At 44.0% G+C, this 15,541-nt stretch overlaps 1 protein-coding gene across 5 annotated transcripts in view; it reads right to left on the bottom strand.

Moving 5' to 3' along the window:
* The window catches only part of DNAAF9 (dynein axonemal assembly factor 9), a 164,671-nt gene that overhangs the window by 68,558 nt on the left and 80,572 nt on the right, over nt 1–15,541 (bottom strand). For all 5 annotated transcript variants that reach the window (XM_077948981.1, XM_077948979.1, XM_077948978.1 and 2 more), the window contains 7 exon segments: nt 14,442–14,518; nt 12,192–12,236; nt 11,759–11,804; nt 7,854–7,965; nt 6,302–6,372; nt 5,305–5,355; nt 4,603–4,690 (listed from right to left, as the gene is read on the bottom strand). In XM_077948981.1, coding sequence (XP_077805107.1) covers nt 4,603–4,690; nt 5,305–5,355; nt 6,302–6,372; nt 7,854–7,965; nt 11,759–11,804; nt 12,192–12,236; nt 14,442–14,518 — 490 coding nt within the window.

Raw genomic sequence — 15,541 nt, 5'->3', positions numbered from 1 at the left:
GCCAGGCGCAGTGGGTCACGACTGTAATCCCAGCACCTTCAGAGGCTGAGATGGGCAGATGACCTGAGGTCGGGAGTTCAAAACCAGCCTGGCCAACATGGCGAAACCCCATCTCTATTAAAAATACAAAAATTAGCTGGGCATGTTGTTGCGCGCCTGTAGTCCCAGCTACTCGGGAGGCTGAGGCATGAGAATTGCTTGAACCTGGGAGGTGGAGGTTGCAGTGAGCTGAGATTGCGCCACTGCACCCCAGCCTGGACAACAGAGTGAGACTTAGTCTCAAGAAAAAAAAAAAAAAATTCCTAAAATAAACAAGAAAAAGACAATCTAAAAGAAACATGAGCAAAAAACAAGAACAAGCATTTAACAGAAGGGAAGTATAATGGCTTGGCCAATAAATAAAGATGGTTCACTAATAATAAGAGAAATGTAAATTAAAATACTAATAATACAGCACTGCACACTCACCACAGTGGCAAAACAGCAAGTGTTGGCCAGAATATGGAAAAACTCAAATACCTGTATGCTGCTGCTGGAAGTATAATTTGGGACAATCAATTTGTAAAACAGTTTGGCCTCATTTAAAAAAGCCATATGTGGGCTCATACTAAAATTCCAAATTTTTACTCCTCATTCCAACCCTACAGAAACATTTGCCCATGTGGACCAAGAGACACGCACAAGAATGCTCATAACAGTATAGTCTGCAATACCTAAAAAAGCCTATATTTACTTATTTTTTAGAGTTAGGGTCTTGCTCTGTGAGCCAGGTTGGAGTACAGTGGTGAGATCATAGCTTACTGCAGCCTTGAACTCCTGGGCTCAAGTCACTCTCCAGTCTCAGTCTTCCAAATATATGGGACTACAGGAATATACCACCATGCCTGGCTAATTTTTTTTTTTTTGGTAGAGATGGGGTCTCGCTGGTCTTGAACTGTTGGACTCAAGCAATCTTCCTGCTTCAGCCTCCCAAAGTGCTGGGATTACAGACGCTGGCTAATTAAAAAAATTATTTTGTAGCAACAAGAGTCTCACTCTGTTGCCCAGGCTGGTCTTGAACTCCTAGCTTCAAGTGATCCTCCCGCTTCAGCCTCTGAGAAGCTGGGATTACAGGCACAAGCCACTGCACCTAGCACAAAAACTATAAAAAACCCACATGTCCACCAAGAGTCAAAATGATAGTGCATGCTTGCAAAAACGAATACTATAGGGCCATGAAAATGAGTAAGCTATATGGCTTACATACAACAAACTGGATGAATCCTAGGAATATCGAGCAAAAAAAGCAGGTCTACAGTATGATTCTATTTGTATTAAGTTCAAAACAAGATATTGTCTGGGGATATGGGCATGTGTGGCAAAACTCTAAAGCAGGTTCCTGAGGATTAGGTACTGGGCAGCCTGCCTGGCCACAGACAGCAGGGCGGGGAGGAGAAGGGCACATGAAGGACATGAACGAATGGGAATTTGAAAAGCAAGACATCTTGTGATAGCCGACGCCACTAACTGGTGAACAGAAACAGTTCTAGAGCTGAAAAAACTTCAAGGTAAAGGAAGTACTATTCTTTTTTTTTTTTTTGAGACGGAGTTTCACTCTTGTTGCCCAGGCTGGAGTGCAATGGCATAATCTCCACTCACCACAACCTGTGCCTCTCGGGTTCAAACGATTCTCCTTCCTCGGCCTCCCGAGTTGCTGGGATTACAGGCATGCGCCACTGCGCCTGGCTAATTTTGTAGTTTTAGTACAGACGGGGTTTCTCCATGTTGGTCAGGCTGGTCTCAAACTCCTGATTTCAGGTGATCTGCCTGCCTTGGCCTCCCAAAGTTCTGGGATTACAGGCATGAGCCACCGCGCCCTGCCAGGAAGTACTATTCTTTTCATCTGTAACTAATTGCTGGGTGAAAAATCAGAAGACCTGTACTATTCTCCAGACCTGGACTACCCTCTAGATGCTGCCATTAACTTGTACTACATCTCAGTCAGGGTGAGGGAGCTTAAAAAAAAAAAAGTATGGAAAAAATAACAACTTGTACAATATCAGGCAAGTTTTCACCTTCTATGGGACTCAGGATATGAAGATCAATCAAGATAATGCATCCTGAGGAGCTGAAGATAAATATCTTCAGGGGATGGGAACAGATAAATTTCAAGCTCATCACAGTCCCAAGTAAAGGCAGATTTATAAAGACATTAAAGACAATTGAACTTCAGGACTCCTTACCTGCCCAAGCCCCCTTCTAAGGCCCTAAGAAGAGCCCTAATCATTTTGTAGTATTTTCCTTAAGAGAGTCCCCAAATGGTATAAACTTCAAGCCCCACAAAACTTACATCAGCTCCTGACCTGAATCCCAAAGTGGTAAAATGCTTATCCACAGGAAGGGGAGACTCCTGTTTAAATTCTCTGCTTCTATTCAATTTCCCTGCCTCAGAAAACCATCTCCTAATTTAAACTAGATTCCCCTTAGGAACGAAGAAAGTTTAAAATTCAAGTTTTCAAAAGACTACGACTAATAAGGCTCCAGAAATCCCTGGCTGTGCCTTTATTCTTGCACAGAGACCTTAGGATACACTGAATCTTGTTGGATAACTCAGTACAATGCAAGACTATTTTTCTAACAAGGCCCTTTGCTAAGAAGGTGCAAACTAATTTTGGCAAATATCCCTGCTAAATATTATAATTGGCTCAAGGATGACAGAGCACAAACCACCTCTGTGTTGTGCCTACAATCTGCTTTTAAAACACTACGCAATCTTGCCTCAAGGCTGGTAGTATTACCACATACTCCCTGCCTTCAGCAAATGTTCCTAACTCCCGGGTTCTCTGCACCAGGATCTGGAGAGGCAGAAATGCAGGGACAGATGTGATAACAAACGCCATTACCACTCCAGCAGTATGTGGACAGAAAACCAGAACTCCTTGTGCTTTGTCTTCTGTGTGAATGAAGGGGCAGAAGCTGAAGCAGTGGTCTGAGAACAGGGAGAGGAATTTGCCACCGGATAGAATATTTTCAACAAGAACAACAAAATCATCCAGAAAAGGGATTTGCTTAGTAGAGGTTGAGGAATTTGTAGAGTAAGTCAGAACTCCTCCTTCACATAAAGGCTATATTCAACAGGGAAAGAATAGGACTCATAAAAAAATGCTATTCTGAGGAAGCCAAAGAGGAACTTGCAGTAAATCCCTGTAAAATCCATGCAAGACCAACAAGGTTTTTGAGGATTTTATACGAGCAGAAACACTGCCAGTTTGGATTGAAAGGGACAGAGAAAGTATAAAATTGAAGGAGACTGTTGGACCCTCAAAATTCTACTGGCAAGAGGCAGGCTGATAAAACTACTCAGCTACAAACAAGGTGCTACCTTTCACTGAAAAAGGAAGGATGACAGCAGTGTAGCCACAAGCCCAAAGGGTGGAGCCATGAGCCCAGAGCAAACCAAGAGCAAACAGGGTAGAACCAAGAGCCCTGAAGCAGAGCTGAGAGCCAGAATTATTCCCAGGCCTTGAAACCTAATCAAGGAACTGAAGTCTGCCCAGCTGGACTTCAAAGCTGCCTTGGGCTGGTGACTCCTTTTTACCTTCTGTTTTTCCTCTTTGTGAACCTGAAGTCTATGCCAGTCCCACCTTGTATGTTGGGAGGGCTGCGGGCAGATGACTTGTCTCTTTAGTTTTGTAGGTCCACAGACACGGAGAGGAACTATGGTCAGGAGCTGTAGAAAGATTACTCTCCCAAGCCTCATTTACATGGGACTTAGATGATCTTGATCATGAGATTTCGGATATTTAAGCCCATGAGATTTAGGACTTTGACCTGTAGCCACAATGGGATGAGACCCTCAGTAGGAGGTAACGAGGGACATGAATTATGGGGGCCAGAGGGTGGACTGGGATAGGCAAAAACTTAAGATGCTGATAGCAAAGAAGAATTAGAGAGACTCCAAGTGTGAGAGAGATTCAATACAAGAAGGTTCTTTATAGCTGAGATGGAGGGGTTTACAAGGGCAAGGACTTCTGGGAGGAGGAGCTGAGAGGATCCCTGTTTGACAATCAGCAACAAAACGGGGACCTCAGTATTACAAGCGAAAGGAACCAACATCCTGGCTGAGATTGGGAGAAGATTCTTCCCCAGAGGCTCTAGATAAGAGTCTAGTCTGCCTGATGCCTTGATTTTGACCTCAAGAGATCTGGGTCCAGCCAAGCCTGCTGGAGACTGTGACCTGGAGAACTGTGAGATAATAAGAGGGTGTTGTTTTAAGCTACTAAATTTGTGGTAATTTGTTACACAGTAAGATAAATGAATCCAGATTCTGTTTAGGTCCACAAATTCTATTTCTGGAAATGCTGCTGCCCTAGCCCATTCGGAGAGCTAACTAACCTCAGGCAGCAACAAAAGGAACAGGTACAGTTCTGTGATCAGCCCTTCCTAGCATAAATTTCCTCATCTACAAAGTGGGTGGGTCAAGAGAGAAAAGCTGTAGGAAAACATTTCTGTACCACAATTATGTTCAAATAGAAGACGTATTATTAATCACAACTCCCATGCTACCATCTGCAAATGAGGGACCCAGACATGGCCAAGAACATTAAAGTCATAGCTCCTTACCTTCCTCAGGCCAGGACTGTAGATTGCTGGAATAAAGATATGCTCCTTCTCCTCCTGTTAGGAAAGTGCCCAGGAAAGACTCATCCCCCTTTAAAAACAACAACAAAAACAAAACCCAAAAAAGAACAGGTGATTTATAGCATAAATATTCACAGAATCAAAAGTCCTGCCCAAATACGTCCATCTACAAAAGCTGAGTCAGGCTCAGACATGCCCAATGTATTCCATGGCCTTTGGCATTGTCTGGCTCTTTGGCAGGTTACTGGCATCCTTGATTTGTGCTGAGAAAAAGAACATTAAGATTCTCTCTGAGTCCAGGCATCAAAGCCTGCAATGCTGGTTCATGTTCCAGTGGATTTATTTCCTTTGTGAAAACGGAGGCAGCTTCTCCTTGGCCTAAAGCCTTGATGTCTCAGCTCTACATGTCTAGGCCAATCTGGGATCTGCTTTTAATACTACGGGGAGATTTAAAAAAAAACACCAAAAGGCCCTCATGGAATAAAGAATCCCTCTAATTGTATCCCCCGTAAATGGTGATTTCGAAAGCTCTGCTGGGAAGGGGAGGAATGCAAATAGGAAGTGAAGACAACACAGTGCAAATCCTTTAGATTAGTAGTGAGAAGAAGTATTTTAATACCTTTATGAATTGCTTACATTATCTTTTGATATGATGTTAACACTGAGAATAAGAAGGCTGCTTACCCTCACTGCTTGCTGGGTTTTCTCAGACAATTTTACTTCATTATCTTCTACCTGTGTCCAAAAGGAATGCAGATTTTCAGTCCACTACTTCAAGGGAAAATCCTGCTAGGTCTCCCCACTGTGTTCAGATATTCCCAGGACACTGGCTGGGCAGTCTTTCACCATGTCCATGTCCAGTGGTCTCAGGCCCTGACACACCTGAGATGTCTGCTGGTCACCAGGGCTCAGAGCCCAAGGCCATGGTGGGCTCTCTCACTAGGACCTGAGGTCCAGCTAATGAGCTTATGACAAGCAGAGGGGATGTGTTAGTCTCCACCTACATTTCACTTCAGAAAAAAACAACTGTTTTTAGGGATGAAGCAAAGAGAATGTATTAAAATATCTTCAGAGAATGTCTTCTCATTGAAACACGTTCAGATTAGAGGATAACTCTCGGTCTTCCCTGTCTGTGTGGGAACTGTAGAAGCAGAATGTGAGCACTCTCAAGCAGGGACTCAGCCCATTAGCAGACTCATTACTGTCACACCTATGTTCCAAGGCCCCAGTTTCAGACCAAGTCCCTCCCACTGCAGAAGATGGGACTTTTCTACAAGTAGAGAGATGTTACAGTAAAAACTCTGTAGCAACCACTCTACCAGAGAAGCAAGTCATGGGATTCACTTCTCATGATCTGTGTGACCTTGGCCGGGCCGTTCAATTTATAAGCTCAGTTTCCTCATCTGTAAAATAAGGCTGTTAATTTCTTCCTTTCACAATTTAATGGTGACCCACATGACTTTGTTCCTTTCTTTTGAAACTTTTCTAAGATTATGAGAGTTAACGAAATTAGGTTCATTTGTATAAAAAGAAAGGGCTGGGATAAAAAATTCCATTCCTGAACAACAGCTAGTTTAGGATCTGACATCCCACCAGGGGCCCAACAAAGAGGCTCTTCCTCAAATGTTCACCCTGATTTCTCCACACATAGGTCCACTTCCACCTGATGAATGACACTAACCAGCCAGGAGCAGAATCTGGGTACAGCAGCAGTCAGGACTATGGAGCGGGTTTCTGTGGTAACAGTGCCATCTGCAGGAAGACCACACACATGCCAGTTACTCCCCTACCACCTCAGCCTGCCTCACAGGCCCCAGACACTAAATGCCCTTCTCAGGAGTTAGGGCTTTTTTTTTTTTTTTGAGACAGAGTCTCGCTCTGTCACTCAGGCTGGAGTGCAGTGGCGCCATCTCGGCTTACTGCAACTTCTGCCTAGCAGGTTCAAGCAACTCTCCTGACTCAGCCTCCCAAATAGCTGGGATTACAGGTGCGTGCCACCATGCCGGGCTAATTTTTGTATTTTTAGTAGAGACGGGATTTTGTCATGTTAGCCAGGCTGGTCTCAAACTCCTGACCTCAGGTGACCTGCCAACCCCGGCCTCCCAAAGTGTTGGGATTGCAGGCAACATGGCAAAACCCCGTCTCTACAAAAAATATGAAAAATTAGCCAGGCGTGGCGGAGCATCTGTGGTCCCTGCTACTTGGGAGGCTGAGGTGGGAGAATCACCCGAGCCCAAGAGGTGGAGGTTGCAGTGAGCCGAGATCATGCCACCATACTCTAGCCTGGGTGACAGAGCAAGACCCTGTCTCAAAAAGAAAAAACAAACCAAAAACCAAGAAACAAAACTTTTGGGAATTAGTCCATTTTACCATTACATTTTCTTATCAAGATAGTACAGGTATACATATTAAAGATCAAAGAGAATTATTATCAGGCTCATTCTACCATTCTTTAGAATATTTTCATTCCTTAGAATATAGTAATTCTTTAGAATATTTTGCCAACTTAACAGGTAAAAAAATAATACCTAATTACTGTTTCAGTTTTTTCTATTTTTTTTTTTGAGACAGAGTCTCACTCTGTCACTGAGGCTAGAGTGCAGTGGTGCGATCTCAGCTCACTGCAACCTCCGCCTCTCAGGTTCAAGCAATTCTCCTACCTCGGCCTCCCAAGTAGCTGGGATTACCAGCACCCACCACTATGTCCGGCTAATCTTTGTATTTTTAGTAGAGATGGGGTTTCACCATGCTGGCCAGGCTGGTCTCAAACTCCTGACCTCAAGTGATTTGCCCACCTTGGGCTCCCAAAGTACTGGGATTAAAGCATGAGCCACTGTGCCCAGCCTTCAAGTTGCTTCTTCTTGACTCCTAGTGAGGTTACATATCTTCATTTATACATAGTCCTCCTCTCTTTTTTGTTTTCCATGTCTGTGAAGTGCCTGTTCATTTTTTTTGCTCATTTTACTATTGGGTAGCTTATTTTTTCTTATTAATTTGTAAGAGTTCTTCATAAATTAGGATGTACACCCTTTGTTCATCATTAATGTTCCTCTTTTTTTTTTTTTTGAGACAGGGTCTCGCTGTGTTGCTGAGGCTGGAGTGCAGTGCTGTGATCGTAAGTTCTAATATTTTTACCAGCTTACTGTTGGTCTTTTGCCTTAGTTTATAGCTTATTTTGCCAAAAAAAAAAAAAAAGGCTTAGGGTTTGCTTTCTAAAGATCACATATACTTACCATTTTCTTTAACTAAGATTTGAGAAGTCAAAAATGATTCAGAGAAAACCACAGATCCTAAGCAACCATTTCCTCCCAGCAAGTCAGGAATGTCATAGACGGTCATACAAGCCTGCATCAAATGAGAAACCAGTTCGATCAGTTACCAGCCCAAAACCATCAGAGAGAAATCCATAAGAACGAGACCACGAAATACTGCCTAAAGGAACATGGCAAAAGAGTACTGAAGAGTTTCTAGGGAAAACTGGAGTTATCCTAAATACATCTTTGAACTGCAAGGTGACTTTAGGATCACCCGGGCTTCCCTGAAATTGCTCCCTGATCAGAGACACACTTGGGCTATAAGGAAAGTATCTTTGTTTCCATATATTCCCTCAAATTGCTTTATACTGACTAGGCACAGTGGCTCATGCCTGTAATCCCAGTAATTTGGGAGTTCGAGGAACCCAGGAGTTTGAGATCAACCTGGACAACACAGTGAGATCCCCACTCTACTAAAGAAAAATCAGGCTGGGTATGATTAATCATGCCTGTAATCCCAACACTTTGGGAGGTGAGGCGGGTGGATCACTTGAGCCCAGGAGTTTGAGACCAGCCTGGGCAACATGGTGAAACCCCATTTCTACTAAAATACAAAAAAAAATTAGCCAGGCATGGTGGCGTGTGTGCCTATAATCCCAGCTACTTGGGAGGCTGAGGCAGGAGAATTGCTTGAACCTGGGAGGTGCAGGTTGCAGTGAGCTGAGATTGCGTCACTAAACTCCAGCCTGGGAAACAGAGCAAGACTCTGTCTCAAAAAAGAAAGAAAGAAAGAAAGAGCCAGGAATGGTGGCATCTGCCTGTGGTCTCAGTTATTCAGGAGGCTAAAGCAGGAGGACTGTTTGAGCCCAGGAGGTTGAGGCTGCAGTAATCTATGATCATGCCACTGCACTCCAGCCTGGGCAACAGAGCAAGACCCTGTCTCAAAAAAAAAAAGCAAGAAAGCTATTCAAACTTTTATGGCCAAGATAAATAAAAGCAGAGGCTTCACTAGCCTGGAAACCAAATTAGAACAACTCAGAGAGCTCCCAATGTCCAGTAAGAAAGCCCTAATTTATCAGGTAAAAACTAGTGAAAATGGAACAATTCTGGGAAGAAGCCAGCAGAAGAAAGAGAAAATGATGTCAGCTAGAGCTAGAGTCTTGGATGACCAGGAAGATCTGATGAGGGACATGGGATAAGTAGCACAAGGACCTGTCCCATCCTACCCTGAATAGCGGTGAGCGGTGGGTGCTGGTGCAGATCTCCTGAGACTAAGTCCACTTTCACATATTATCGTTCTAGTGTGGGACCCCTGTCCCACCCCTTAGGACACAGACAAAAGACCTGAGCCTCTTGAATGGATTGCTGAATTTTCAAATAAAAACTTAAAGAGGGCACAAAGTTGAAAGGAAAAAAACCACAGTTAAAATCAAAGCCCTGAATTTTCCATATTATGATGATAATAGGATATATAAAAGAGACAAGTAGGCTTCTATATTTGAGTTAACTTTCTTTTCAGGTTTGACAACTGGAAGGTTTATCTAAAGCTGTCTCAAAGGATTTCCAGCATCTGAAGACACAGAACCCTCCTGAGCTACATGGTCCCTCTTAAGTGACAATGGCAATCCTACGTCTTTGGTTCCCAGACCAATCAGGTGGACAGATCCTGTGGGTTCCTGATCCTTCATGTTCATATTTGGTCACTGATATTGAGGAAGGGAAAAGAGGATATTGAAAAGATAACATGTAGCGTTTGTTGGACACTTGTTATGTACTTCCCACCATGTGGCACAGGGAAAGAAAAAATATGGTATCGTGCCTATCTTCAGGAAATCTTAATGTATAGCTGGAGAGACAAGGGCATTCGTACACAAAGGTCATCATATGACACATTATGATATCGTATGATACATTAGGATAGAATTATTCCTTAATTTGTGTAGTACAAACTGCAACTGCAAGGATTATAGGAATACTTCTAGGGAGAAATCAACAGGGAAGGCTTTGGGGAGGAGATAGAACTTCACCTCTGGATAAGAGGACAGAATGTAGACAGAAAGCATCGACTTGCTGCTTCTTATTTCCTATCTCATTAGCTGTGCATACTTGATGCAAGACTATGATTTTACTGGATTCCTAATCACCTGCTACTATGCAAAGCATCTTCCAAAGCACCGTGCAAGAGTCCCAGGAGAGAAGTCAGACTTTAAAGTCAACAAGGAGATAAAGTATGATCACCTAAATATCAGAAAGTATTTCCCAATGTTTTACTAATATCACAAAAAAGTCTGAAATAGTTCTAAAAGAACATCCACACAAAATGTTGACAGATGGGGACCAGGAACATTATAAAAACATAAATTGCAACCTTAAAAAAATTACCCTTGTTGTACTATTCTCTGTAGATGGGTTAACACTACTGACAGGAACTTCCGAGTTACTTTTCCACAGGTGATGGTGATGGGGATGTGCTTGTACCAAATTATCCACAGCTGCCCACCCAGTTCCCTGGGACCAAAGCTTTTTGGAACTAAGGCTCAGGCAGTGGTCACAGAACAGACTCAAGATATAACACACACCACAAACAGAATCTTGGCTGGATATGTACCACCCTCTCATGCACCATTTGCCAACCTTCTTCACATCAGGATGTTCTGGGGTAAACGGAGGACTCAGCCTGTGGCTGAGAGCAACTGGCCTAGAAACTCTGGCTCCCCCAGGCCATGCCATCCCACCCCAGGGACCATTAGCTCAGTGCATCTCCAAACCATCCCCCCAGCACACAGGTTGGAAAACATTGCTCTGACTACTCTACTTCATGGCAGACACAGGTCCCTGTTGATTACTGGTCATTTAAATAATTATAGTCATGTATCACTTAATGACAGGGATACATTCTGAGAAATGTGTCATTAGCTGATTTCATCACTGTGTGAACATTATAGAGTATACTTAAACCTAGATGGTATAGCCTACTATACACCTAGGCTAGCTGGTGTAGTCTACTGCTCCTAGGCTACAAAGCTGTACAGCATGTTACTATACTGAATACTGTAGGCAATTATAACACAATGGTAATATTTGTGTATTTAGGCATATATACACATAGAAATGGTGAGTAAAAATACAGTGTTATGATATTATGGGACCACTGTTGTATCTGCAGTCCACTGTTGACCAAGATGTCCTTTTGTGGTACAGGGCTGTAGTTAATTTTCCCAGGTTCCCGGTTTTTGTTTGTTTTCTGAGACTAAATCTCACTCTGTCACCCAGGCTCGAGTGCAGTGGTGCAATCACAGCTCACTGCAGTCTCAAACTGCTGGACTCAAGTGATCCTCCTGCCTTAGCCTCCTGAGGAGCTCAGGCTACAGATGCATGCCACCACACCTGGCTAATTAAAAAAAAATTTTTTTTAGACACGGGGTCTCAACTATGCTGTCAAGACCAGTTTCAACTCTAGGTTCCCATTAAGGACATCAATGCAAGTCTTGGAACTCAAAGATGCCACTGAAAAACTTAAGTCTGTTAGTCAAGGCAGGCTTGTCCTGGACTCACATTTCGACACGAAGTCAGAGCAATCTCAGCTACCTATAGGAAGGCTTCATAACCCAGAAAGAGGTGCCTCCCAACACCTCAATTAAGACTCTGGACCCCGGGGAAGCCTAGGCAAGGGAGAATAGATGTGGGTGGGCCTGGCACAGCTACCTGGGTACCCTCAGTAAGCACAGGCTCACCACTGCTATGGCTCGGATAGGACTGAGAACAGATCAGTTTCTTCAGGTGGGGTGGGCTGCCCAAGACCCCCACCCACTCCCACCTCCTAACTTACAGATGTCCCTCTACAGGCCATTCCCAGCCAGCTGACCCATGACAACTCTGCTTACCGTCTTCACAAAGGATAAGCTATCTTCACTGTCCAGCGGTACAATTCTAGAAGAGGAAAGAGATGGAAGACTATGTTAAAGAGTTTTTAAGTGTACTTAAATTCACAGTGTTCGCTTTTTTCAACTTGGTAATGACAAGTCATAGACTCGGATTGCTCTTAGGACCTTTCAAAACACTGGGTTGCACGTTTGTAGAATTGGTATGTGGGCCACTAAGGTGAGTATGTCCATCCCCACCTCTGCCCCTCAGCTCTGCAGTGGGAAGAACTCAGGGTACAGGGTCTCAGCTCAGCAGTCAGCCCAAGCCCAACCCTGGAGTGATGTCACTGCTAGGTGTGGAAGCATGAGAAAACCACTCATGTCAGCAGCCTTCCCCCTCTTTATCTTCCTAAAACTTGCTCCATATAAGGTTATACCACAATCATATACGCACCTTCCCTGATTATTCACAGCATGTATATGAAAAGCCATCTTGGAGCTGTGGACCAGAAACAAAACAAAAGGAAAATCAGTCTGCTCCTGCTCCCCAGACATCTGTGCAGGGTACCTGCTTGGGATTCTCAAGGCCACACAGTGAGGTGTGTGTCATCCTTGCTTTACCCAGATTTATCCTATTTTAGATACTTTCCCCAGGGTCCTACACCACCAGCAGGTATGGGGCCAGTGTCTAACTCTAATCACAGCCCTGCCTCTGTGCAAGTCCTAAGGACTGTCTTGACTCTTGGACAACAACAGGAGAAAATGACATGAGAGGACTGCTGCTCACTGAAGACTGAGAGTGACCCTCCATCCCTGCTCTAAGCACAAGCAGAGGCCATGTCTCTGCAACTCACAGTCAAATGCTGTGGAGTCAGGGGCAGGGTGAGGCCTTCAGAGCCGAGAAATAACTAGAAAACCCTTTTGGCTTACTCTAACTTGTGTAAGTGTAATTTCTTGCATTAACAAATACTAGATAGCTACACACTAATTCTTGTCGGCATTCATGGCTCCCATCCCTTCCCCTCTTGGGAGAAAGAGATCTGCTAATCTGAAGCAGTTCGAGGGTCCTCACTGAAGTAATATATATATATATTTTTTGAGACAGTCTCGTTCTGTCACCCAGGCTGGAGTGCAGTGGTGTGATCTCAACTCACTGCAACCTCCACCTCCTGCGTTCAAGCAATTCTCCTGCCTCAGCCTCCCCAGAAGCTAGGACTACAGGTGTGTAAAACCACGCCTGGCTAATTTTTGCATTTTTAGTGAAGGCGGGGTTTTACCATGTTGGTCAGGATGGTCTCGAACTCCTGACCTCAAGTGATCACCTGTCTTGGCCTCCCAAAGTGCTGGGATTACAAAGTGATGAGCCATCGCGCCCCGCCCTCAGTGAAGTAATCTTTGTGGTGAGAAAGGGGTGGGGCTCCAGGTGGAAGACTGGCCTGGGAGACTCTTCTCCCATTGACTGGTGTTTTCTCTTTGTGCCTTTCTCCAACTAGGGCAGACACCTAGGCCTAGGAGGCCTTGGGATTTAGAGGGGGCCTGCTCTGGGGAAGCTGAGTGGCCTAGGCAAGGGCCCAAGTAAAGGAGGAGTAGAATGACTATGCTAGCCATATTGATGGTAAGAGAGAATACCCCACTGTGACAGCAGCTAACGTCTATGTGCCCAATTGCTTTACAAGGTAGGTAGTTGAAGAAGCAGAAACAGACAGTTCCCTATCTTGCCCAAGGTCACACAGATGCAGACTGAAGGAGCGTTCTCAAATTCAGGTTGGCCAGAAACAGATAGTAAAGGCCAGCACAAGGTCTTAAGGGAACAGACTTCCTTTATCGTTTGCCTTTCATGGCCAGGACAGCAAGATCCAGAAGACCCAGGGGAGAGAAGACCTGAAGCAAGTCTAAAGCCCTGCACCACAGAGTTCTGGCTTTCTTCCACTCGTGGGGCTGCAGAAATAGAATTCTTCTTGTTAGAACAATTAATTGACTAATCTTTCAAATACTCCAACTTATTACCTAGGACTGTAGATGTAAGAAAATGTGGGACATAGACCTGAGGCATCACAGGACATATCCTAGAAGTATTCTTAAATAAATTTCCCAGTATTGGTGTCTTTTGTATCCTTTGTATAAAAGTACACACAATGGTCCTCACATAAAACAGTGGGTTAAGTGGACTGGGTTCATGAAGATTTAGCTATGGATAAAGACTACAAAGAGATACACCATGACATTCTGGGAGATGTGATGGAAAAATCACCAGATTCTCAGACCATGCAGACCCCAAGACATGGTGGGCTCAGGATTTCTGTCATTCAAGAGACAGATGAGGCCCAGTGCAGGTTTCTTCTAAGCAGTGACTATCTTCCTGTGCCCAGGGCCCCCTGCCCCTAAAAACCTCACCACTCAGGTCCCCAGCTTTGCCTTTCTAGCCTTGGAACCCAGGCTTGTCAAGTCTCTTGTGATGCTGGTGTTAATCTGCCTTGCATTCTAACCTCAGAACATGTGTGTGACTTTCTCAAATAGTTCCTGCATCTTTGGCTCTTTGGCTTCTAAGTAAAGGCTGAATCATGAATGACTCTCCTTCATACATCCCATTATTTTACTGAAACATTTCTCAAAGCGGAGATGAAATCTGAGTTATAAGGGAAAAAAGAAGCTTTCAAAAACAAAGAAAAAAAATTCCTTATAAAAAATATCAGCCATTGCTTACCGCAGGGCTGCCTTAAACGGAATCAACTCAAAGGAATCTAACCCAGATCCCAGAGTCTGCTCTGCTACCTCCTTGGCCTGTAAAATAACAACAAGACAGGGACAATTAGCTTTCACAGCAGGAGAAAGTACACATATCACTGATGGAAGGGCCCTCCTAACACTTGTCCAGGATCACACTATGCCCCAGTGTGCCCTTCCCATCTATGTGACTACTTGGAAGGCATTAATAAAGTGAAAGCATCATGTTAAGGGAAACAAGGGCCTGCTTTCTCCAGGCTAGGTTCACAGGACAAAACTGCATTCAGGCAGGTGTGCACTGGAACCTGACGTGCTGGATCCAGAGAAGTGACCAGCTGTGATGACAGCAGCGGAATGAGAGGTCTGTAAAAGTGCTTTCTCCTCCCCTCTTCCCCAGCAGGAAGAGGAAGGAACCTCTGCCCTCAGAGTTTTAGCCAGATGCTAAGAATATCCAAATAGCAAGAGTTACAAAAGATCAGTTAAAAAACAAAGATGTGAGAACTGATATTGAAGGACACCCCACTGCTTTGGATAAACCTTCTGCATGTAGTGGTTAAAGGGCGGAGAAATCCAGAGTCAGTACTAGGGATACAAGTTCAGTGAGGAGGGGAGATGGCAAGGAGCTGGTGACTACAGCTACAGTCTCTCTGATATCTACATCATACACAACCTTTCCAATGTCAAATGGCTTCCTTCAGAAAAGGTCCTATTGGCATTTGGGAGGCATCAAGCTGACTCTTCTCATCTCCTTACTGGGTCAGATATAGGAATCCAACTCAGGGCAGGTTAACCGCAAAACAGCAAGGAAGATAATGGTCAGAGAACGGGAACACATGTGCTTGTCTAGGAAAAGCAAGTCAGATTTTCTAATCTTTAGCTGTTTTTATTAAACACTGAGTTATAGGAAATCAAACTTACCGAACTTTATTAGAATTCACAGTAGAATAATCTATAGTTTTTTGTTTTTTTGTTTTTTAGTTTTTAAAAGCCTTTTGTTTAAGCTATTCAACAAAACAATGTGCTACAGAATGATTTTTCCTTAACACAACCAGATGTCTACAAAGAAGCACCGATTAGTTG

This window comes from Macaca mulatta, chromosome 10 (assembly GCF_049350105.2).
Source record: "Macaca mulatta isolate MMU2019108-1 chromosome 10, T2T-MMU8v2.0, whole genome shotgun sequence".
In the NCBI taxonomy this organism is placed as follows: Eukaryota; Metazoa; Chordata; class Mammalia; order Primates; family Cercopithecidae; genus Macaca; species Macaca mulatta.
The sequence above is the reverse complement of the archived record's forward strand: the minus strand, read 5'-3'. Positions and strand labels throughout refer to the sequence as shown.